The sequence below is a fragment of the Balaenoptera acutorostrata genome, chromosome 18 (genome assembly GCF_949987535.1).
Source record: "Balaenoptera acutorostrata chromosome 18, mBalAcu1.1, whole genome shotgun sequence".
Classification (NCBI taxonomy): domain Eukaryota; kingdom Metazoa; phylum Chordata; class Mammalia; order Artiodactyla; family Balaenopteridae; genus Balaenoptera; species Balaenoptera acutorostrata.
Window position 1 is genome coordinate 80,823,012 of NC_080081.1, and position 26,737 is coordinate 80,849,748.

The 26,737-nt window shown below is 36.4% G+C and overlaps 1 protein-coding gene across 1 annotated transcript in view; it reads left to right on the forward strand.

The window, feature by feature from the left end:
- Positions 1 to 26,737, forward strand: part of PSPC1 (paraspeckle component 1) — a 62,172-nt gene that overhangs the window by 25,608 nt on the left and 9,827 nt on the right. Inside the window, exons 5-6 of the mRNA XM_057532928.1 lie at positions 195 to 279; positions 8,213 to 8,318. Coding sequence (XP_057388911.1) covers positions 195 to 279; positions 8,213 to 8,318 — 191 coding nt within the window. The remainder of the gene's footprint in view (positions 1 to 194; positions 280 to 8,212; positions 8,319 to 26,737) is intronic.

A 26,737-nucleotide genomic window follows, 5' to 3' on the forward strand; every position in this document is an offset into this window, starting at 1 on the left:
AAGTGATACTAATTTATTACACAGCTTATAATCTTTCATTGTAAAATGATGTGATAGACAAAAAGAGAAGCTAGGTGCATGAGTATGAATAAGTTGCTACATCTATTGCCAGTCATAGAGAATCTATATGCTTATGAATATAAAAATACAGAAGGGGAAGCTAAAAATATTAATCTGTAATCAATATCTTGTAGATTTAATGAGGCGTCAAGAGGAACTCAGACGCTTAGAAGAGCTCAGAAACCAAGAGCTGCAAAAACGGAAGCAAATACAACTGAGGTAAAGAACATCGTTATAACATATACGTGAATATATGTAGGTTTCATTGTGTATGTTATGAATAAAACTCCCAATGCCTGTTATCAACAAATTATATAACTTGGAAAATACGGGGGAAAAACCCAAAAGTGTCCATTTCTGACCACATTTAGGGAATTATTCCAGAAGATAACATAAATCTTTGTTATTCTGTGATTTTTATAGCTGATTATGGACACTTTACAGACAGTGTGAACTTACATAAAGGGCTTAGGCATTATTTCGTATAATTTATTGTAAGAATGCACTGTGATTTACCGGGCCATTTTTCCAGAGATGGATATATTTGCGTTGATCTTAGTTTTAATTTTTTCATGTGTATAATACTACTCTGAATGCCGTTAAGCGTTTTTGTACTTGTGATAATTTGTTTAAAAAAGATATCTGGAATCCATGGTAAAAAGGGTATGGGCATTAAAGATCTCAGTACATAATAGAGAACTGTGATGGGCAACTTAAAATCTTTTAGGTTAAGTAAGGAAGTTTAAGGGAGTAGTTGATCCAAGATGTAGAAACAAAAATTAACAGCTTTTCTTGTACCTGCAATATTCAGTTGTAAAATATGAGATAAGTATTACTCTTACAAGTTTCAAAAGTCATAATTAGGAATTGTTATATACAAAGCTATGATAGATTAAAGCAAACTTAAAATTTTGTTTTGGAAGTGCTATAAAAGTAGTAAGTGCTTGTGACAGGAGGTTAGGTGCTCATGGAAATAAAGTGAAAAACTGTTAATGAGTTTGAAGTGTCTTCACAGTCAGGTGATAGGTACTAGACCGTATATTTTAGTGTATTTTTTCCAACTTTGTACCTGATTATACCAACGTTTGTGTATTTCTGTCTTGGTACTACTCTGATTTTACTCTAACCTACTTATTCTCAATTTATGGTACTTGGCAGGAAGCATCAGCATTCTAACCTAGGAGATTGTTAGAAAGTCTCAAGCCTTCCCTCTGAACTACTGAATCATAAGCTGATTCACCTGTGCTTTGGTAAATCCTCCAGGTGACTCTGGTGCATCCTAAAGTTTGAGAACCACTGGTGTAAATAACTCCCGCCATGAACTTCTTACACGAGGGACCTTTTTCAGTTTCTTTCTTGTTGCTTCTTTCCACTTCATGTAAATGTGTTAAAGTCTCTTCTACTTGTACAAAGAAAAGGAAACCTCCTTTCCCCTAACATAAACCTACCTGAATCCGGCTTTCTTCTCTTACATTTGTCCTTGACAAGTAGGCTTTTAAAATTAGTGCCCTATACTAGTGTGCTAAAATAATAAGTAATTAAAACTAAACAGTGTGGGGTGCAAACTACTATGTATGGAATGGATAAACAACAAGGTCCTACTGTATAGCACAGGGAGCTATATTCAATATCCTGTAATAAGCCATAATGGAAAAGAATATGAAAAAGAATATATATGTATAACTCAATCACTTTGCTGTACACCTGAAACTAACATTGTAAATCAACTGTACTTCAGTCAACAAAAAGAAAAACAAAAACAAACCAAGAAAAAACAATCAATGTGGGAGAACCCAAAGTAGGGTATAAAAATGTAACAGATGAACTTAACTATATTATATATAGATGGATAGCACTGTCACACTGGAAGGAGATGGGGAAGAAAATAAGGAACCTAAATAACTTTGGAAAACCGTATCTTGATTGAATACTATAGGCTAGTGGCAAGAACAATATATAAATTCTGTAATCTAGTTAGTAAATGTATTTCTCATAGGGATATAGGTTTGCAATTCTGAAACTACTCTATGTATATACTTTTTTTCTCTCTTTGATCAAGACTTTATTGAAAATAATGTATATACTTTTTTAAGTGAATATTTTAGTACAGATCAATATGAACCAGGTTTTTCATTGTTGGAGAAAGAAGGGAGAAAGGCTAAAATTAAAATGACTCCTGTGATGTTTAATGGGGAATCTAAGTATCAGTATGAACTGAGTGGCATTTAATCTAGACAGATACAGAAATATAGACACGTATATATACATTGGTTCGTATCCATATACATATTTCCTAGCCCTGTCCATCCAGAAGCAGTGATGCCTCAGGAACAATGAGCTCATCTAATGCCCAGATTTTTGTTTCTGAGCACCATTCTCCAATAAAGGGAACCAGGGCTTTTTGGAGAAGTGGTTGATTCCAGGATTGAAAAGTCCAAGATGAGCCTGACAAATCTTGGGTCAGAGAGAAGTGAAGTACTTGAACAAGGCTAGGGCGTGTTGAGAGAACACAGGAGCCAGACTGAAGGTGCTCCTAAGGGCCGAAGTTGGAACAATTTCAACAACAAAATAAAAAATGATAGTATTAGATTTTACCCTGTTGAATAAAGTAAATATCCATGAGTTTGTGCTGATAGAAGTTATTTAATGAGTAAGTAAATAAATGGGGAGAATGGACAGCTCTTCCTTAGTTGTTAGAAGTAGAATTCCAAATAATAAATGTGAAAGGAGTCTGAGAGAAAAATTACCAATGGGTGAATACTGCAGTAATACAGGCACACCTTGGAGACACTGTGGGTTTGGTTCCAGACCACCACAATATATTGCAATAAAGTGAGGTTTTTTGTTTCGCAGTGCATGTAAAAGTTACCTTTATACTATACTGTAGTGTTTTAAGTATGCAATAACATGATATCTTAAAAAACAATATGTGTATCTTAATTAAAAATACTTTCTTGCTAAAAAATGCTAACCATCTGACAACACAGGGTTGGCACAAAACTTCAGTGTGCAAAAGCAATATGCAGTATTTGGGAAGGGCAGTAAAATGAGGCACGCCTGTAGTTGTTTCATTCAAGATTTCCCAGTAGGTGCTAAGGTTGTTGCACAAAACTTGGGATACAGGATATGTGGAGTCTCAAATTTGTATGAGGTACAAATGGAAACGTAGTAAATTTAAAGTGGAGAAGCCCAGCAGATACCACCATTACCAAGTGTTTAGGTTCATATCACCCTTAATAAGAAGACATGGGCACCAGGAACCCCTTGATATGATGCACCCAGAAGTATACATTGTCATTTCTGTGGTTTTCTTGCCAAAGGTTCATAACCTTACGCTAGTTGTGAGAAAACTTAAGACAAACCTAAATTGAAGGACACTGTACAAAATAATCAGTTCTCTTTAGAAGTGTCAAGGTCATGAAAGAGCAAGAAACACTGAAGTGTTACAGACTCGAGGAGACTAAAGAGAAATAATAACTAAATGCAATGTGAGATTCTGGATTGGGTCCTGGAACAGAAGAAGGACATAGTGGGGAAACTGGTGAAATCTGAGTAAGACCTAGAATTGAACTGTAGCAGTGTACCAGTGTGAATTCCTGGTTTTCATAATTGTACTATGGTTATGGAAGATGTTAATATTAGGGGATGCTGCATGAGGGAGATATAGGGACTCTGCTATTTTTGCAACTTTTCTGTAAGTTTAAAATTAGTTGGAAATGAAAAAATGAAAAAGAAGACTCTAGGTACTGGGGATACAGTGGAAAACAAAAGACACAAGCTCTGCTGGTGTGGCACTTAGGTTTATCTGGGAGGGAGGCAGACATTAGTTAGAATATGATCAGATTATTAAAAAGAAAGCGAAGCGCACAAAATAGAACGCAGTACTTACTGGAATTTTTAATAGGTTACTTGTCTCATAATAAGTGAAATATTGGTTGCTTGACGTGGTAAGTATTCTATGTACCTGGTAATTTTTCACCGAATGGTCTTTCATTAATCTTATTTAATATTGCAGAGGTATATCAGATTCAATTTGGAATTCAGATAAGTGTGTACTAACAATAAAGATACCTCAACAATTAGGTGATAATTTGATGGGTAACTTTTATGGTTGGCTGTATTCTAGCAGATACAGCCAGTGATAAATCTGTTAATCTTTACCTGTGCCTGTGGAGTTTGTTTTGAAATTAATTGTAAGAATTGTTTCTTGATTTAAGAAATGTAAATAATGTGTTAAAATTGAGTAATTTTGCAGCATGTGTGAAGGAAAGGAAAAAAATAGTGTCTAGGAACTTACTTTACTAATAATTGTGAAATATATCCTGCCCTTGCAGCACAAAGCAAATAAAAGTGTAGCAGTTAGTCTGCAGAGGTTGGTCTGACTCAGGCGGCTACCACGTGAGACAGCCAGAGAGTCTGGACACGGCCTTTTTGTTTACCTTAGTTGGAAGACTGAAAAAACTGCTTAAGAAAATACATTTGAAAGAAATTAAATAATTTGGAGTATACAAAATTTTCTGGTTTTCATTTCAATGCTACAAATAAGTTAGGTTTTCTTGGGTCACTTCTTCAGAGGCTGTGGCAGTGAAGGCGGACAGGGCTTACTTAGATGGGCTGGTTCCGGCTGTAACTGGCCCACTTAGTAGTTGTTCATTTGTTCTCTTCTTTCCTTCCCTTACTCCCTCCTACTCACTCACCTACCCGTCCATCCATTCTTTCCCTTCTTATGTCGTTTGACAAAGTATAAAGATCATCAGATGGACTGAGGCCTTTGGTGGGTGTGGAGGCCGTAGTGCTGGCCTGGAACGAAGAGCAGGGCAGTTTTATGTCGGTCGCATCATAGCTTAGTGCCTGGAGCCTCGCAGGCTTCAAAGTCCTATTCAAATAGGAGACAGTCAGTGGGCTTCCAGTTAAAATAAATTGTAAAATTGAGGTTTTGTCAGTTTCCAATTAAGTATAACATGAAGGGTGTTAAAATTCGTCATGCTTCTTTACTTATTAGTTCCATTTGTGAATATAACCTAGGAAATTATCCTTGATCCAAAAGACATTAAATATAAATATAAAGATAATTGTTAAAGCATCTTGTGGAAGGAAAAAAATTAAAAGCAAACATACGTACAGTAGGGAATGTTCCTATATGTTTTCTGTAAATTTTTTTTTTTTTTTTTTAATTTTATAGCTACTTTATTTATTTATTTATTTATTTTTTGGCTGTGTTGGGTCTTCGGTTCGTGCGAGGGCTTTCTCTGGTTACGGCAAGTGGGGGCCACTCTTCATCGCGGTGCGGGGACCGCTCTTCATCGCGGTGCGCGGGCCTTTCACTATCGCGGCCCCTCCCGTTGCAGGGCACAGGCTCCAGACGCGCAGGCTCAGTAGTTGTGGCTCACGGGCCCAGCTGCTCCGTGGCATGTGGGATCTTCCCAGACCAGGGCTCGAACCCGTGTCCCCTGCATTAGCAGGCAGATTCTCAACCACTGTGCCACCAGGGAAGCCCGTTTTCTGTAAATTTATATTATGGAATTGTCAGTCTGGTGTAATCACAAAATAAAGTAGAAACTCTGGAATTTATAGACAATGGAATGGAAGGAAAAAAATAGCAAATGTTTAAAGTGATTTTATACCTTTTTACCATATTTTTTCTCCAGATATAAATGTAGTCTCACATTTTATCAGAAAAAAATTGCTCTAACAGTGGGGAGAAGTACATTATAAATTTTGTTTAAAATATCTTTTAAATTAAAAATGTTATGGCAATACATGTTTTAAAAAACTCACATGATACATATGTGTACAAAAGAAAAAGGGCAATGCTCTTGTCTCCCCAGATTATCCCCAGTGTGATAGAAACTCTCATACTCTCTTCTCTGCTCTTACAAATGGTTTTTAGATGCAGCAATAGGAATACTGTTGTTTTGCTTGCCTTTTTTCTGACACTGTACCTTAGACATTGTTTCATGTCAGTGAATGTAAATCTGCCTCTTTGTAATGGTTGTATTGTGTTCCTTGTCCCTCATTCGTAATTGAATGTCTTCAACCTTTTGCCTTTAATTAATGTACAGTCTTGTATCTGTGTGTATACATCCTTGCACACATGTATAGATATTTCTGTTTAGTTTATTGGAAATGGATTTGCACACATAAAATTGTTTGCTACACGTTGGTCCTCAACAAAGTCATTGTTGCAACCTTGAAGACCAAAAAGCTTTGAGTATCATTTAGTGGCAGGATCTGACATGAGCCTGTTTGATGCAAAACCTGACCTGTTTTACGTTGCGGTCATGCCAGACCTTTGTTATATTCGTAGAATGTGAATGTTCGTCTTACTACAGAAGTATTAATGGTGTTGATTATTGGGTACTGCTGGGATATCATAATAGGTCCTACTGGGGATATCATAATAGTATATAAACCCTTTTTAAAGTTGGAAAAACACATGTGGCTTTAGAGTTTTTGAATAAGGGAGATTTTGCTGTCACTATGTACATTTTCAGCAGTGTATGAACATGAAAGTATTTTCTTAAACATAAAGTTTACGAGTGTGTTAATGTACTAGAAATGGATTAACCGGTTTATTGGAATATTCTGTTTCCTTGAATAGAGTTGTATACTGGGGACTTAGATATCTCAAAATAGTCTAGATTTTGCTTGAAATACCTTAGGAACATTGTCTTGTTACTTGCACATGGTCTGATATGAAGTCCTAACAGCCTGTTTTCTTGCTGGCTGTGGGTGAAACCGCCATTTCTTTTAGTTCAGGTTCTTGAGTTTGGTGTACAAAACAACAACAACGAAGTATCTATACTTGGTGTAGAAGGGTGCTTATAAGAGTAGCCTGGAAAATGAGACCTACTGAGGGGGCATCAACATTATATAGTCTTCACTATTTAAATTACTTTTTTGTTTTTGAGTGGAGAGCATGTATATTTGAGTTTGCATTGATTTAAATGTCAATATAATGTCAGACTATTACTTTAATATTATTTTGTAGGTTTTCCCTCTTAATCATATTGTAACTAATTATGATTTAATAGTAATCCTGCACATACATATCTTTTTTGTTTGTTTGTTTTGTAGTTGTTGTTCCATGCTTGATATCTCTGGGGCAGAGGTCGGCATACTTTTTCTGGGAAAGGGCTACATGGTAAATATTTTAGGCTTTTCATGTCATATGGTCTGTGTCTCAACTGTTCAGCACTGCTCTAGCCCAAAGGTAGCCACAGACAGTGAGGGAATGATTGTCCCATAAAACTTAATTTGCGAAAACAGGTGGTATGCAGACACCTGCTCCAGGTGCATACTTTCCTCAGTGCATTAATGAAATGGGGGAGAGAACGTTTGTTAAGGCTTGCTTTTGCACATAGTAGGATTCTTGTCTAGGCAGTGTGGTCTTTTGCAGTGGCTTGCGTTGGAATAGGTTCTGAGTGTCTTTAAGAACTAACTCTGCTGTGCCAGTGGTGAATCCCAGGCTTTCTCTTTGTACAGTAGTAGCGTACTGGTTTGAGCTTTTGGTTTCTGGATTTTTTGACTGTAAGCATATAACTATCCTAGTTATATGCTGTTACTTTACTTTTTTTTTTTTTTTTTTTTTAAATGAGGATCTTGAATCAGATGCGTATGTTTGATTGATTGATTGATTGATTGATTGATTTTGGCTGTGTTGGGTCTTCGTTTCTGTGCGAGGGCTTTCTCCAGTTGTGGCAAGCGGGGGCCACTCTTCATCGCGATGCGCGGGCCTCTCACCGTTGCGGCCTCTCTCGTTGCGGAGCACAGGCTCCAGACGCGCAGGCTCAGCAGTTGTGGCTCACGGGCCCAGCCGCTCTGTGGCATGTGGGATCTTCCCAGGCCAGGGCTCGAACCCGTGTCCCCTGCATCAGCAGGCAGACTCTCAACCACTGCGCCACCTGGGAAGCCCCTGTTACTTTACTTTTTTGATTTACCCTAGATAAATTATTTTATTGGTTTGTTTGATTTATTAATGGTTTAGAGCAAAATAAAAGGAAGGTAAATCTGGTAAGCCACTCGTTATCACAGATTTGGCATAATGTATAAATAAATGATATACATAAATGATTTTGTTTTACCTGAAATAAAATACCGTATTATGGCTTATATGTCAACCACCCTGAGTTTTTATTTAAAAATCTCTCAGGCATGAAGAAGAGCACCGTCGTCGTGAAGAGGAAATGATCCGACACAGAGAACAGGAGGAGCTGAGGCGACAGCAGGAGGGCTTTAAGCCAAACTATATGGAAAATGTAAGTAAAATACTGGTTAACTAAAATGATTTTACATTGTCAGGTGGATGATATATATTTAGAATTTTTTAGATTCTGCTTTATATAGTAATATATTTTCTAATATTTCTGAATTTGTCATGTTTATGTTAAACTAACGAATTTCTTAACCTCTTACAGGTAGTAAATTAAAATTAGTTTCTGAAGATAATCATGCTTTATGAAATGAATATTAAATTTTTCTCCATTTTACTTTATCTTTTAATTCCTACTAAATTAGGAATCTTGATAAATTCATCATCTCCACTTGACTGATTTTCACCATTAATTGATATTAAAAATTCTTTAGTTTGGTAGACATATAGAAAAGTAGAAGTAGTGTGTGCTCATCACTCAGCCATAACAGTTATCAGTACTTGGCAGATCTTTTTCATCTTTAAGTATACCCACTTTCCCTAATTTTTTTATATGAAACCCCTGACTTCATATGATTTCATTGGTATTTCAGTATGTATCTCTAAAAGATAAGGACTCTCAAAAAATGTCTTTATCATATCTGAAAAATTGCCAGTTATTTAATATTAACTAGTAAAAGCCCCAGTTTGCCCAAGTCTTACTTTTTTTTTTTTTTTAAAGTAATTGGTTTCTTCAGATCGGTTGATAAATCCAGTCATTTTAGTCTATAGGTTTTCTCTCCCTCTTTTTCATTTTTTCCTTATTTTTTTTTTTAAAGAAACAGCTCCTCGTATAGAGTATCTCACGTCCTGGATTTTGTTGACTGTATCCCTGCAGTGATGTTCAACAAGTTTGTTTATGCCCGAATTTCTTGTAAACTGGAGTTAGTTCCAAAGACGTTATCTGACTCAGGGTTTTGTTTTGGGGAGGCAAAATGGTAGGGCAAAAAAGGATACTTCAAGTAGGTTATAACCCACAGGGTCTTAATAATAATTAACAGAGTCTCATTGTTCACCTTAGATGAATGCCAGCTTAACAACTCATTCTAAAAAATACTTACAGTATTTTTTTCCTCTAGCTGTTCAAAAGCCATGATTCTTTAGTAAGTAAGTTTCTGAGGCTAAATGTATTAATTCCAATCATTGGTGTCTTTTTTCTGACTGTCTCTGTCCCTGTTCTTTTGTCCCTGGAAAATTAAAAAAAATTTTAAATTAAAATGAATACAGACAGCAAAATAAATCCTAAGTAGAATAGCAACAAGAACTTTTTATCTCACCTTCCATCAAGTAAATATCCTTTGAATGAAAATTATATGGCATTTAAATTAAGTTAGAAATTTTTTTATTATTTATAAGTCACACTAAAAGTTTAAATTAATAGATTTTTAAAATCCCATTAGAAAATTAGTTGAGTACATTTTTTAAGCATTGTGAATTTTCTTTTTGAATAATTTCTAGCATTATTGCAATTCTCTTTTCCTCTTGGATACATAGCACTTGCATAGTGACATATTTAAACGGTGGTCTTCTCCTTTTTCATAGTTACATTTGAACATAAATCTGTTGGATTTATCAATGTGAGGATATTTTATGATGTTATAAAAGAATGTGGAATTAAAAAAAATTTTCAGGTGCATATATTTTCAAAACTAGTAACTAGTGTTTTTATTTTAAAATACAGTCAAGATGTAAACCACATGTGATATATTTCTTAGAGAAATTTCATTTCATTCCATTGAGGATTAGGAAATTCTTCCAAGTTCTTTTATGTACCTCAACACATCTTTTTTTAAAGTTCCTGCTTATAGTAAAGTTGGTGGAATTAGCTTTCTTAATATTTTTCTGGCATAAACTTTATATTCTTGGAGCAAATGTGTAGCTGTGTGTAATGATGTAAATCATTTAGGGACCAGAAGGAAATGATTAAATAAAATATATTCTGTTAAACTTAAGTTGGCTACATCATAAGCTTGATTGCAAACTCTTCATTCTTTGAAATTTCACAGTTTTTAAAAAACTTATACCAGTGTTTTTTAATATGTTCAGTGGTATTTAATATAGGTATAATTAATGAAGGACAACAGATAGTTTCGACTTTACTTTTCTATTGAAAAACTATTTAGAAACGTTGCTACAGTTTAAAATTGAAATACTGCAAATTCTTAAAAACATTCGAATGTTTCAAAATCATTTTAGTGGTGGGTAAAATTTTATAGATAGCCAAGGAACTTTGAGAATAAACAAATTAGATATTTAAAAATATGACAGATTTATTGGCATTTCAAAAATAGATCATTTATTGTTTCACAAGTTTATGCTCTTAGAAAACTTGGATGATCAAATATTTTAATATTAAGATATTTTTAAGTAGTTACTTAAAGTATGTGTTGCATATTTGAAGCATCATAAGATTAATTTGGCTGGAGCAGAGGTCTGCAAACTGTAGCCTGGAACCTCCACCCATTTTCATACCACCCTACCACAGAGCCGAGAATGGTGTTTACATTTTTAAAGGGTTGATGGACAAGAAAAAAGAGACTACTAAACAGAGTATTTTTGACCCACAAAACCTAAAATACTCTTTGGCCCTTTATAGAAAAAGTTTGCTGAATCCTGGGCTGGAGTCTTGGTGACTTTTTTTTTAAATTAATACTCATGTTAGGCCACAAAGTCACTATGTTCTTAATTTTCTGGAAAGGAATCATAGTATGTAGTAATGGAATTAAATATCTAGGGGAAAATATAGCCTTTGTTCTATTTTTAGATTTTTTGAGATTAGAAATTATGAATAGACACAAGTTTTTCATCATTTTGGTATCAGTTTTATTTGGTTCCTAACTCCATAATACTCGTTAATATAAACTAATCAATCACTAAATAAATATTAACAAAAGCTCTGTACTAGTCTTGACTGGTTTGTGTTAATAGAAGAAACGTTGAGGCCATTGTTGCATTACTTATTCTTCATTTACTTTGAAAACTGTCTTTGGGAAAAATTGTTAAAACAATTTTAATGTTTGTTTTTGTTTTTAAAAGCTTTGAAATTAGGCCCTCTTATGTGCTTCTCTTTTTTCACTGTTCATTATAAAGGGAGGAATCAAATGGTAAGTGTTCAGCTTGCCTGGGTAATAAAAGTCATGTAGGTTTACTTGGTTCGTTTTAAGATGCCACCTCACATTTCTTTCTAATATTCCTGTTAGGAATATTCCAGCACAACTAATAGTATGGGCTTTGAAGTATAAAATAAATATTTATTTTGTCTTGAATAATATATATATTTTTTAATGTAACAAAAGACGCATCTGGGACTTCCCTGTTGGTCCAGGGGTTAAGACTCCTCACTCCCAATGCAAGGGGCACAGGTTTGAACCCTGGTCGGGGAACTAAGATCCCACATGCTGCATAGCACGGCCCCCGCCCTTCCCAAAAGAAAAGATGCGTCATGTCTGATCATGGTTTTTGGTTTTTTTTTTTTTTTTTTTGGTTAGCTTTCAAATTTATCATAATATTATGACATACATGTGAATATATTTTTAAGAGTTCCTAGGATATGCCAGCTCTTCATCAATTAGAAGCTGTCATTTTAATTTCATACCTTATTCCTCCTAAGAGGAAGTCCTGCTCTTTGTTAATAGATCTGGTAATTATAGATTAAACATGTTAGTTTTCACTCCTGTAGCATAACACATTTTTGACTCCCATAACAATGTATATATTTTTATTCTGTGCCTTAATTACGTTTAGGTTTATCTTTACCATAGTGTATTTGAACCATTTATTTATTTATTTATTTATTTATTATTTATTTATTTATTTATGGCTGTGTTGGGTCTTCGTTTCTGTGTGAGGGCTTTCTCTAGTTGCGGCAAGTGGGGGCCACTCTTCATCGCGGTGCGCAGGCCTCTCACTGTCGTGGCCTCTCCCATTGTGGAGCACAGGCTCCAGACACACAGGCTCAGCAATTGAGGCTTACGGGCTTAGTCGCTCCGCGGCATGTGGGATCTTCCCAGACCAGGGCTCGGACCCGTGTCCCCTGCATTAGCAGGCAGATTCTCAACCACTGTGCCACCAGGGAAGCCCTGAACCATTTTCTAGATAGTATTTATTAGGTTGAAATTTTCTACTTATCGCAATTTTACAGCTTTTGAACACATCACAGAGGTTATTCTTTTACAGTAAGAATTTGTGAGACTGTTTATGATTGTCCTGTGACTTTTTAATATTAGGTTGTTTCACTTACTGTAGATTCAGTAGTTTAAACATTTAAGTACTGCTGTGTACTAGTCTTTATTTGTGGATACAGTTTGGTTTGGAGTAAAGGGGAGATTTTAATTAGAATATTTTTAAAATGCAGTTTCCTGGAGTAAACTTTGCTTTCTTGGAAAAATGAGTATGTCATAAAATATCTAAATGTCATTCTGGCTTTAGTAGTTGCATCATGTAGTTATAAAAATACTTTGATTAGGAAAATTGGGGCAGTGCTCAGATTGGATGCTACTTTGTTTTAAAACTTAAGAAGTTTCTTTATCTGGCATGGTAAATATTAATGTTTGGTTTTTAGTGAAGAAGAGAATAGCCCTTCATATCTGTTTTAAGATATATACATGAATTGATATGGAATAACTTTTATTCCTGTTTAAGTAGGTGAGACTGGCCCTCGAGAAATGAACACGTGCATAAAGGCCCGAATGTGTATTATATACCAAGGCAGTAATATGACCCATGTTCCTTAGAGGTATTCCTTTGTAGCTCCTGGGATTATTGAACAGAGAGACCACAGCAGATGTAGCCTGGCTAAGAGGGTAACACCTCTTCCATGGTAGTGTCTCAAGTTGTGCATCATAAGCACTCAGGGAGCTTTCAAAAGTGTGGGTTCTCAGGTCTCCGTCCTACTTAATTGATTCATTTGTGATCCCAATAGATTCTGATGGGTTGTCCATTGACAGTTTCGACTAAATACTGTAGTTTTCAATCTTTGCAGCACATCTGTGGAACGTAGAAAAGAAAAATGCCTGAGATCTAATCCAGTGGGTCTGGGTTGGAGCCATGGGATCTGCATTTTAAAAAGCTCTTCAGCTTGCTTATTTTCACTGGCAAAGATGGAAAACCGCTGGCCATGTGTTGCAGCGAGGCATATGTTGAGATGAGAATAGTAGTAGCAGTTGAATTTTTTCTGGGACCTGGGGAGTTCTGAGGGAGAGCTCGGTCACGGGACGTGGCAGACGCAGCTCACACAGTTGACGGTCTAAATGGCGCAGCGTTCTCTGTGAGTCGTGCTCTGTGGGGTTTTGGTGTGGCAGCCTTTACTTGGGCTGTCAGCCTATATATGGAAGGGACTGTTATCTCAAATGATACATTAATTTTTAGTTTTTAAAATATTTCATCTGGACCGGAGGTCTACAGATGAGGGTAAGCCAGGCCAAATCTGAACGCTGCCTGTTTTTTTATGAACAGTTTTATTGGAACACAGCTGTATTTATGTTTTGTTTATGGCTGCTTTGCCCCAGAATGGCAGCATTGACTAGTGGTGACATAACTCTGAGGCTGTGTCAAGACTGTATGGCCAGCAGAGCCTGGAATACTGTCTGGCCCTTTCCCCAAAAAGTTTGCCGACTTCTGATCTCAGGCCAGTCTGAGAGTTGGGGGGGAATCTATAAAAAGTGGCTCAAAAAAAAAAAAAAAGTGGCTCATGTTAACCAAACTCATAAAGAGTTTGTGACTTAAAATGTAATTATATTAACTTATATGTTCTTTTTCAGTGTTTTTTAGAAGGTTTATTGAGCAGAGTGCCTCATAGCCTAGAACCTTGGTTCTTGGTTCTGAAGAATCCAAATTAGTATTCACAAGGTTCATTAGTAGTCATGGTTATAAATCAGAGCAGAAGTTATGGGAAGAGCTGATAAAGGTCACTGCCCCCCCCCCCACCCCCGCCCCCCCCATATCTTGGAGTGCTCAAGTCTTTTTGTTTCAGTCAGTTGAGACAGAAAGCATTACCTCCTTTTGACCAGGACTGCAACAATTGGCCTGTTGTTTAACTTTATGCCAGTCCCTTCTTGTTTCTTGAGTGGGTATTGTTTCTCTTATCATCATTCCTTGATTTAATTATAACCTAACCCCTCCCCCCATGTTCCCTGTACAAAACTCAGAACAGAAACTCTAGCCAGTCATGAACTTTCATGAATAGGTGCTGCCAGAGCCAGCTGGTCCCAGTCGTCACTTACTAACGAGGAGGTACAGATACGTTTTCTGAAGTAGTTTGTGAGTTTTTGAGAGAAGCTGCCATTTTGTGGTTTTCACATGGCCATCACTTCTCTTTTTCAGTAAATTATTTAGCTCTAACAAGTAATTTGGTTGTATTGAAGTAGAGGATTGCGTTATTTTGGAAGGCTACATATCTGACACATTTGAACAAAGGACATACTTCACAAGGGGTTTTTGTAGCCTCTTCATCATCCTATGGAAATAACTGAAGAATTATTTGCTGTAGTGTTCGGAGTCAGATTTAGGTGTGGGAAGGTTATTACCTATTGCTGGTATAATGGCAGCCCGCTTCTGATGGTTTGGACGTGATGATAAAAATCAGAATGGATAATAACAGTTATATTGCAGTGGCCTCTCATAGAATGCTCTGGTTGTGCCCAATTTTTTGTTATTAATATGTTTTCATTTATTTATTTACTAAAATAATTTGGTTTCCTACAATGAGCGAAGAACTTTTCTGAATATTTAAGGATGGTACATAATTGGAACTTAGACTTTTATCGTCAAATGAAAACAAAGATACATGTTTATAATGCTAACATATACTCTAGGAAGTGATCCTTAGGATTTTGATGATTTGGGGCATTTGTGTTGAAGATATAATATCAGTTTTAACCAGCTGTTGAAATCTTTGATCACTTCTCAAAAGGATTATTTAATAATTTTAATATCTAATTATTCGTAAGGAAAACTTTAAAATTTTCTTTTCTTTTTTAACATCTTTATTGGAGTATAACTGCTTTGCAATGGTGTGTTAGTTTCTGCTTTATAACAAAGTGAATCAGCTATACAAATACATATATCCCCATATCTCCTCACTCTTGGATCTCCCTCCCACCCTCCCTATCCCTCCCCTCTAGGTGGTCACTGAGCACTGAGCTGATCTCCCTGTGCTATGCGGCTGTTTCCCACTAGCTATTTTTCACATTTGGTAGTGCATATATATCCATGCCACTCTCTCACTTCGTCCCAGCTTACCCTTCCCCCTCCCCGTGTCCTCAGGTCCATTCTCTACGTCTGCATCTTTATTCCTGTCCTGCCTGTAGGTTCTTCAGAACCATTTTCTTTTTTCTTTTTTAGATTCCATATCTATGCGTTAGCATACAGTATTTGTTTTTCTCTTTCTGACTTCCTTCACTCTGTATGACAGACTCTAGGTCCATCCACCTCACTACAAATAACTCAATTTTGTTTCTTTTTATGGCTGAGTAATATTCCATTGTGTATATGTGCCACATCTTCTTTATCCCTTCATCTGTCGATGGACACTTAGGTTGCTTCCATGTCCTTGTAAAATTTGGAGATTGAATCCTTTGCAGTTGCTTCATTTGCAAATACTTTCTCCCATTCTGAAGATTGTCTTTTTGTGTTGTTTATGGTTTCCTTTGCTGTGCAAAGCTTTTAAGTTTCATTAGGTCCCGTTTGTTTATTTTTGTTTTTATTTCCATTTCTCTAGGAGGTGGGTCAAAAAAGATCTTGCTGTGATTTACGTCATAGAGTGTTCTGCCTATGTTTTCCTCTAAGAGTTTTATAGTGTCTGGCCTTACATTTAGGTCTTTGATGCATTTTGAGTTTATTTTTGTGTATGGTGTTAGGGAGTGTTCTAATTTCATTCTTTTACATGTAGCTGTCCAGTTTTCCCAGCACCACTTATTGAAGAGGCTGCCTTTTCTCCATTGTATATCCTTGCCTCCTTTATCAAAGATAAGGTGACCATATGTGCGTGGGTTTATCTCTGGGCTTTCTATCCTGTTCCATTGATCTATATTTCTGTTTTTGTGCCAGTACCATACTGTCTTGATTATTGTATCTTTGTAGTATAGTCTGAAGTCTGGGAGCCTCATTCCTCCAGCTCCGTTTTTCTTTCACAAGATTGCTTTGGCTATTCGGGGTCTTTTGTGTTTCCATACAAATTGTGAAATTTTTTGTTCTAGTTCTGTGAAAAATGCCATTGGTAGTTTGATAGGGATTGCATTGAATCCGTAGGTTGCTTTGGGTAATATAGTCATTTTCAAAGTGTTGATTCTTCCAATCCAAGAACATGGTATATTTCTCCATCTGTTTGTCATCTTTAATTTCTTTCATCAGTGTCTTATAGTTTTCTGCATACAGGTCTTTTGTCTCCTTAGGTAGGTTTATTCCTAGGTATTTTATTCTTTTTGTTGCAGTGGTAAATGGGAGTGTTTCCTTAATTTCTCTTTCAGATTTTTCATCATTAGTGTATAGGAATGCAAGAGATTTCTGTGCATTAATTTTGTATTCTGCTACTTTACCAGATTCATTGATTAGCTCTAGTAGTTTTCTGGTAGCATAAAATTTTCATCCAAACTCGGACAAGTGAATGTGAGTACTATGTAAAATTACTTTTTTTTTTTTTAACAGCAGGCATAAAATAAGCTGTCTCAGGCAAACCAGGATGTGTGTGTGGTCACCCTAATCATGTATTACGATTATAAGTAGCGTTTCCCCCTCTGTTTTATCATTCATGTTTAGAAGTCTTTTGAATGAATCCAGATTGAAATGGTTACCATGTCCTTTATATTCTTTAACCACTTCATCAGAGGACACTTTGTTGGACTTAATTATTTCTGTGTCATATTAGATGACTCTAGTGTCTTCTTCGGCCTTACCTCCCATTAGAGTTACAGAGGGGCTCATATTCCACAGAAATTCCCATATCCCTTTTTCCCTCCTCGGGAGTGTGTATACTCAGCACATGCATAACTTTCCCTGACTACTCACCCCAGGTGTGATCCTATATCTTTTTTTTTTTTTTAATAAATTTATTTATTTATTTATTTATTTATGGCTGTGTTGGGTCTTTGTTTCTGTACAAGGGCTTTCTCTAGTTGCTGAGAGCGGGGGCCACTCTTCATCGCGGTGCGCGGGCCTCTCACTGTCACGGCCTCTCTTGTTGCGGAGCACAGGCTCCAGACGCGCAAGCTCAGTAGTTGTGGCACACGGGCTTAGCTGCTCCGCGGTATGTGGGATCTTCCCAGACCAGGGCTCGAACCCGTGTCCCCTGCATTGGCAGGCAGGTTCTCAACCACTTTGCCACCAGGGAAGCCCCCTATATCATTTTTAATATGATTCTTTTTTAGTACTTATATTGCCATCTAATTATTTTCTCACAGTTGTCCAATATTTGAGCCCTCTTGAGTTTTTTGAGGTCAGGAATCTTGTATTTGTTATATTGTAGTTACTGAGATGTAAATTGGGAGAGTTAAATAGTTGTTTGTCTTCTTTTTCAAATGACAGCGTGCAGCTCAATCATACAGTTTTGATGGTTCTTTGTGAGCCACCAAACCTCAGTATTTTTATTTAATACTAACATTTCAGATGTTCAGCATCAGTAGTTTTGAAACATAGGTGGCATTGAAACGCACCTATTGATGTATTTTTGTAGAGTTCATAATGGAATCACACAGTAAAGAGTAAATTTTAAATTTATTTATTTATTTATTTTTGGCTGCGTTGGGTCTTCGTTGCTGCGCGTGGGCTTTCTCTAGTTGCGGCAAGCAGGGGCTACTCTTCGTTGCGGTGCACGGGCTTCTCATTGCAGTGGCTTCTCTTGTTGCGGAGCACGGGCTCTAGGCACGCGGGCTTCAGTAGTTGTGGCTCACGGGCTCTAGAGCACAGGCTCAGTAGTTGTGGCGCACAGGCTTCGTTGCTCCGCGGCATGTGGGATCTTCCCGAACCAGGGCTCAAACCTGGGACCCCTGCATTGGCAGGCGGATTCTTAACCACTGCGCCACCAGGGAAGCCCAAGAGTACATTTTAAACAGTAAAATAACCATTTCTTGTGCTTGGTTTTCAGCACACGTAACTTTTTAGTATGCAGATTCCACTTGACTATCCCTTCAAGATAGTCTTACACAAAGACTGGAGGTTCCCTTTAGTAGGAAAAATTTGTTCCCTGTTTTTCCTGTGTTCAAAACAGTCCTGAGCTTCATAGAGGATACAGAGGGGAATCAAGCCCAGGGTCACATCTTTGAGGATTTTAGAGTATTTTAGGGACCGAGGACCTATGTGGGGTAGGTTAAGAGACGCAGCTAAAAAGTTCTGAGAGTTTAGAGAAAATTGTATGCTGGAGAGTGAGTGTGTAGTCTCTGCACTGTTCTGGGGCTCTTTTGGGTGCATTTTAAAAACTGATGTGATTGGTTTATTATTCCACTGTGTTGTAGGTATACCTCTGTCTCTTCATTTGAAATGGTAAGTTCTTCTAATCTTAACTTGGTTCAGAATGGTCAGATCTTTTAGGTAATGTTTACCTTTTTAGAGGGGTTGGAGAAGAGGAGAGTCAAGATTGGCGAATACAAGTGAACTAAAGTGAACATGTTTTTTGAAATGTCCACTACATGCAGTGCAAACAATAGGAATTTTGTTCAGTTATTAAATAGCTTGAAGTAATAACAGAAGGTTCTAGGAAGACATAAAAACTTGTTAGTTCTGCTTTGTGATTTCTTGTTGTAATATTTAGAGCCCCCTACAGGAGTTATCCTACACAGTGATTATGTAAAAAAAATTTTTTTTAGGCCAATCAGTATCCCGTATCTTCTGTACTTCATATTGAGGGCATGAAGCTCTGTAGTATCACCTGAAATGTCAGAATTTTTCTACCAAAGCAAACTAGATAAATGTGAATATCGGTATCCATGTGTAATTATTAACAAACTGCTAGTGGCAGGGAGCAGAAAACTTGGGTTTGTAAGTGAGCTCTGCTGATGAAATGCATTTACTTCTGTTTAAAATTTCAAGTAATTTAAAGTAAATGGGTGAGTTTGCCTCTTTCTCTTATGATATCCTCCACTACACTGTGCACCACGTTTCAAATCCTGTCTTTTCTGGTTATAAATTTGCCACGATTCTCATGATATCTATAACGTCTTAATTTGACGTATTATTGCTTTTTCTAAATCCTGCTTTTAAACAATAGAAATGCTTGTATAGTAGTTTATCTTATAACTGTAAATTTTAAATAACTTTTTGAGTTGTATTTAGTTATCATTTAAATATTTTAAATATTACTATATTTTGAATCTGTTGCTTTGAGTTATCTACTTAGAAACAATATATAATTTGTCAGGATTTCAAAGCTTCTGGTAGACTGCTAAGATAACTTGTTTTATGTCTAGTATCACGAATAGAAAAAGATACTCTCCTCTTTTAAATACGTACTTAATTCTTCATACATTGGAACACATGTGCTTTGTTTGCTTTCTTCTGTTGGTGGGACCGATTTGGAATTGCTTCTTGTGCAGCTTATATTTACTCTTTAATTTAATCTTTCATCCCTTGATCTGGCCAGTCATAATAGTTGTTTTGATTTTGATATGGAAATGTACTGAGTAAGAGGTTATAGGTAAAGAAATGCAAACCAGTCACCAGTATTATATGTGCATTGGTAAGATGTAGTTGAAAGTATTATGTCTGTGTTGTAGTTGGTATTCAGATTGCTGATTTCTTTAAGAGTTTGGGATAAAATAACTAAATTTGAAGAATAATTATATATATTCCTAATTAATTTCTTTTTTAAAAAAATTAATTAATTTATTTTTATATTTATTTTTGGCTGTGTTAGGTCTTCGTTTCTGTGCCAGGGCTTTCTCTAGTTGGGGCGAGCGGGGGCCACTCTCCATTGCGGTGCGCGGGCCTCTCACTATCACGGCCTCTCTTGTTGCGGGGCACAGGCTCCAGACGCGCAGGCTCAGCAGTTGTGGCTCACGGGCCCAGTTGCTCCGCCGGATGTGGGAGCTTCCCAGACCAGGGCTTGAACCCGTGTCCCCTGCATTGGCAGGCAGATTCCCAACCACTGCGCCACCAGGGAAGCCCCTAATTTCAGTTTTTAAAAGCAGCTTTTCAGAGGGAGTTTGCCATGGCAGTTGAAAAGGCTAAACTTGAAAATGTCCCTCAGGTATATAGATTAGAAATAAAATTCTAAGCTCAATATAAATTTGTTTAAAAAATTGATTTGTTTAAAATATTTATTCCCTTCTGTGTCTTGATGCATGCTAGATTATGTGTAGTTATATTTAATTCATCTTCAATTAGAAAGCCATCCTGTGTTTTAAAAAGTAGCAATTAACTTTGCTACATGGTCAGTTGAATTTGAAAGTGACCTCAGAACAATCTGTTTACAAAGTTACCTGAACCAGGCTTTAAAAATACACTGTTGAGTGAATGTAATTTAAGAGGCGCATGTGTTTAGGTTAATCAGTACAGTAAGCTAAGAATAAAGCCCCCTACTTGTATTTGTGGTTCCTTCTATTTCTGATTCAATATTTAACAAGTAAGAAATGTTTATTATTTCATGACTAAAACTTGTGATATAAATTAAGATATAATTTATTCAAAAAGAAACATTTTTAAAGTTTTTAAAAAGTAAATTTTATTAGAGTAGTTTTAGGTTCACAGCAAAATTGAGCAGAAGGGACATCTCCCACGCACCCCATTCACCCCACATACGTACAGATGCCCTCACGTCAGATTCCCACCAACATCAGATTCCCACAGCATACAGGGTGCACTTGTGTCTGACACATCCTCATCACCAAAAGTTCATAGTTTACATTCGGTGTTGCACATTCTCTGGGTTTTGACAAATGGAAAATGACACGTACCCACCATTCAGTCTCACACAGAGTAGTTTCAGTGCCCTAAAAATTCTCTGTGCTCCACCTATTATTCCTCCCTCCCCATAATCCCTGGCAACCACTGATTCTTTTCCTGTCTCCGTATTTTTGCTTTTTTCAGAATGTCATATAGTTGGAATCATACGATATGAAGTCTTTTCATATTGGCTTTTTAGTAATATGCATTTAAGTAAGGTCCCTCCTCTATGTTTTTTCATGGCTTGATAGCTCATTTCTTTTTAACATTGAATAATCCATTATCTGGATGTACCACAGTTTGTTTATCTTTTCACCAAATGAAGGACATCTTGGTTGTCAGTTATGAATAAAGTTGTTACAAATACCCGTGTGTAGGTTTTTGTGTGGACATAAGTTTTCAGTGCCTTTGGGTAAATAACGAGGGGCGTGATTACGGGATCATATGGTAAGAGTATGTTTAGTTTTGTAAGAAACTGTTAAATTGTCTTCCAAAGTGGGCATACCAGTCTGCATTCCCACCAGCAGTGTGTGAGCATTCCTGTTTCTCCACATCCTCACCAGCATTTCCTTTTGTCACCATTTAGGATTTTGGACATTCTAATAGATGTGTTGTGGTAACTCTTTTGTCTTAATTAGCAGTTCCCTAATGAAATGTGATGTAAAGTTTCACTTAAGCAATCATAAACCTGAGGAACATTTCCTCAATACTCATGGGGGCAGATATTTTGGAATGCAAATTGAAGGGAAAACCCCACTATACATAGTATATTTTAAAGATTGTCTTATGTTACTTAAAATATCTGCCCCCCCCCCCAATATAGCAGTGAGTGATATAATGTCTTGGAAAGTGTTGTTTTTTATTACTTGAATTAAAAATGTTCAGTCTTCCACACTTTCTCTGTTGGTTATGTTGGAAAGTTTGCATGCTATTATTTGAGCTCTATTAATAGGAACATTTCTTGTTTCCCTTTTTAGTTTATTAGAAGATTACTTTCTTGATGCACACCTTTCCATAACTTAACACTTTTTAAATGAGTGGATAATTTCTTGGCAAAGTGGCCTACTTTTTTTGTGATTTTATTTTTCTTTATACCTATTTTTACAAAATATTTCACATAATTGATTTTTGTTCCATTCTTTACTTGTAAATATGTTTGTTACCTAGTGTTTCCAGATGCTGACAGTTTGTTTTCTCCAATGAAAGTTTGACTAGCTATCTAACAGTCTTATTATTCTTGTATGTAAACTTCTCTAGTGAAGGAAAAGCTATATTTCCAAGTGCTAAGAGTAATTTATTTTTAGGAAAAGTTCTAGGAATATTTAATGATAAAAAGGTTGAATATTGTTACTTGCCAGAACTTATACGTTTCTCTAGAATTATATTTCTTTTAGATTTAAAAGCTTTATTTCAGCATTTTTATATCAGGATTTTTAGCATTTTTTTATTAAGACATGGAACCTACGTGGCACATTGTGATCCTTAGATAATCCTTAGAAGTTCCTTTAGAGACACACATGAGAGGACTTCATGAATTCAAGAAGAATGATGATGGCTGTTAGGACTTAGACTGATCGGTGTGTGAGGTGAGCACATTTTGTCATTGACTGCAGAATGTTGTTCCAGTTGATAATTACATAGAGTCAATATTTGTTTAAATTAGATTACCTAAAAAACCCTAAAATATCTTCAAAAGTCACAGATTGATATCCTAAGTATTAAAGGAAAAAAATCAATATTATACATAAAATAATGTCAGGTTCTGCACATTGGGGTATACTGGTTTAGTTAATTTACATTAGTGCAAAATTTCTGCCACTTTACATTTTCATGAGTAAATATTGACTGGAATTTATAAACAGTGGTTATCAAACTTTTTGGTTTCAAATCCTTTTTTAAAGCTATTAAAAATTATTGAAGACCCCAAAGAGCTTTATGTTTAGGTTATATCAGTGTTTACCATGTAAGAAATTAAAAGAGAAATTTAAAAGAAAATGTGTTATAGTGGGAAGAGTGGCCTTATTTTTACATTTTTTTTTGAAATTTCTTTAATGCTCAACTTTGTGTAGTGGGAAGAATGGTATTTTACTGTTTTTCAGTGTTTGGCTTTATAAGAAAATGGCTGGCTTCCCATATTTGCTTTTGCATTCCACCTATTGCAAAATGCTCTTTTGGTTAAAAAATACGAAGAGAATCTGGTTTCACATGGATAAGTAAATGGTGAGAGGTATATATATTTTAACCTTTTCAGATAATTGTGAATATTGTTGTTTGATACTGCAGTGAAACTTGACAAACAGTATTTTCTTAAAAGTACTCTTTTGCATTAGAATCCATTGGTTTACCTTTGAGTGGATCTTCTACCTATGCATGAGTTTGTAACGTCATGTACCAAGCTGAAAAATACTGACCCATTGAGTTACACAAATCATACAAATGTTAATGTATTTTGTTATACAAAGTTAAAAACAAATCACATTTCTTAATATCAACCACTCATCAGAAATTACTGCCAGGTACACAAGTCACTAATCGGTTTGTCTGTCAAATGCTGTCTCAAGTAAACATCTTGCTCCAAGAAAATGTGCCTTATTCAGCTTTCAACCCAATCATAAGAATGGTTTTTTTTGAAATAACCACCGTATTCAGAATGCAGCAGAAATGCTTAATGTATATATCTGTTTTGTTGCATAGAATAATAAAGACACGTACCTAAAGTTAGAGATTTAATAAAATTAATCATTTTTACTGCTTCATCCAGGTATTCATAGTTGAAATTATTATTATTATTTTTTTAATATAAAAGAGTGTTTTAATTCTTGTCCTTATAAACTATAAAGACAATCATGATTTGGAAATGAGACTATACCAAACAGTGGCCAAAGAAGAATTGTCCATTCTATGCCTTCTCTTTTGTCTGGTCACTCGGAAATATAATGTTATCAGCTGTAGTTGCTGTTGCTTGTCATCTCACATTATTTTTATCCATATACTCACCATAGTCTACCTTCCCGTCCACATGAATTCAAGACCCCTTTTTCACGTACTGATATGCCACATCTCTGAGGCCTGGTCAGAATACTGAAAGTCTGTGCCGTGTTTTTAACTGACCTCACCCATTTGGTGTGCTTCATTTTCCCCTGATCTCCACATCTCACTTGCTGCCAGAGAAAATATTGTGACAGGGTTATTCCTTCCACCTGTCTCATGACAGGGTCCTGACCTACTCGACGAAGTAACTGAACACGAGTCAGAGATCCTTCGAGAACCAAACTGGTAGCTGTTTCAGACCCATGTCTTAGAAACTGATAACTACCTGTACTACAGTTCTTTGAGGACTTCCCTGGTGGTCTAGTGGTTAAGACCGTGTGCTTGTACCGCAGGGGGGCCCGGGTTCGATCCCTGGTCGGAAAACTAAGATCCTGCATGCCGTGGCTCGGCCAAAAAGAAAAAAAAATAAAATCCAGCTCTTTGAAACATGGCTTCTGTTTTCTTTTTAAAAATTATTGATTTATTTGTTTAAAAAATTTATTTATGTTTTGGCTGTGTTGGGTCTTCGTTGCTGCGCGCGGGCTTTCTCTAGTTGCGGCGAGCAGGGGCTACTCATTGTGGTGGCTTCTCTTGTTGTGGAGCATGGGCTCTAGGCGCATGGGCTTCAGTAGTTGCAGCACACGGACTCAGTAGTTGCAGCTCACGGGCTCAGTAGTTGCGGCTCGCGGGCTCTTGAGCGCAGGCTCAGTAGTTGTGGTGCATGGGCTTAGTTGTTCCGTGGCATGTGGGATCTTCCAAGACCAGGACTCGAACCCGTGTCCCCCGCATTGGCAGGCAGATTCTTAACCACTGCACCAGCAGGGAAGTCCTGTTTTATTTTCTTACAATCTAATCTTCAGTCTTTTCTGGATGCTCTGGCTGAGACAGCCATAATTGAAATCATTTAACTGTAGTTGTATTGTAATGTCCAGAGTACAATGATTACTGGTAAAAATTGAATGCCAGTGCCTTGGTTTGTGCTGAAACACCAGGATTTTTGCCCATCATTGCTCTTGCACCATCCCTGCGAGTGTCTCAGTGAAAAGCCCAATTAGAACTGTGTTGTAATGAAGTAGTTTTGAGTTTGTGCACGTCTTGGATGCGTCTTGGCGACTCTCTTCACTCCAGGAACCACACCTTGAGAACCTTTTTGTTGGTGGAATGCTGCTTTGATATGCGGCTTTGGCATCAGTTGTACTTTACTTTCTTTTTTGGTAAATTTAGGCATATTTCACTGACCAGCTTTCAAGAATGCATATGCAGAATTCTTTTTTTTTTTCCATAAAATACAAATTAACATTTTATTATTCAATTTAAAGGCAGTGAAATGTGAGAGAGGTTTCAGCTTCCTGGGAAATGAACTTGGACAAGAGAAGCAAAATGTGTCTAACTAGTAGACATTGGTTTTTTTTGGTTGTTTGTTTTTGTTTTTGTTTTTTTAACATCTTTATTGGAGTATAATTGCTTTACAGTGCAGAATTCTTTTAATCAAAAGGCACAGCCTCTTATAAACATGGTAAGAATACATTAAAAATCTTGCCTTTTGTTAGTCTTGGAATTCTTGAAGAATGAAGGTGCCCTGTGAAGAAGAAAATTCTGTGAACTCTATTTTGGCAGAAGTTTATAGGTCAGCTCAACCACTTGCTACATGTATGACCCTGAGTAAGTTATTGAACAGGTCTATGACTCAGTTTTATGATCTCTAAAATAGGATAACAGTCGACCTTCATCATGGGTTGCTACGAGGATTTATTGAATTAATTAAAATTGAGTGTTCATCATAGCTTTTATCATTTTATATTGCACTGCAGTCTTTTGAGATTTTTACATATAAGTTGTCTATTAAAGCACAATAATTTTTGGTAAAGTAATAAAGCATCATTAAAATTTGTATTCTAAAAATATCACACATGTATCAGTTCTAATTTAAAATATATCAGAAGAATTTGTAGGAGAAGTGAGGGCCTTATTTGTGTATTGCTGTTGGGGTGGGCACATAGTTACCGTGCACTTACTCGAGCGATTCTCCTTATGGATATTTGATACATCAGGTTATAATGGGAAGTGCTGTCTTAATTTCTGTTGATAACACTACCCTTAAGTATTACTTCTGCCTCTTGCATTTTAATAGAAGTATGTAGTAGCGGGTTTATAAAAAGTTAGAATAACCTTAAAATATGACTAGGAAGCTAGGGTGTTGGGGTATTTAAGGGGGATTTGAAAATTGAAGTCTCAAAGAGTGAGACTAATGATTACCCTCTGTTAGCGATTAGATATTGCCTTTCTAGTCTTTTATAGTTAAGACAAGTCAAAAAATATGTAACACCTTTGTCCTCAAAAAATGTTGGGGCCATAAAATCCATGTATTTTACTCTCTGGTGCTGGAGTGCAAGCAGCTCTTTTTGAAGAGTATCTCATATAAATAGTACCTGGAAGATTTTGGATATGCCCAAACAGTCCACACTTTGTCAATAGGCTCTGCTGATGAGGAAATGACAGCTTGGTTTAATTTATTGATAATAGTGCTAAGTGTGATGAGAGAATAGTATTTTCCCTATAATTGCAAAATTATGTGACTTCATCAGT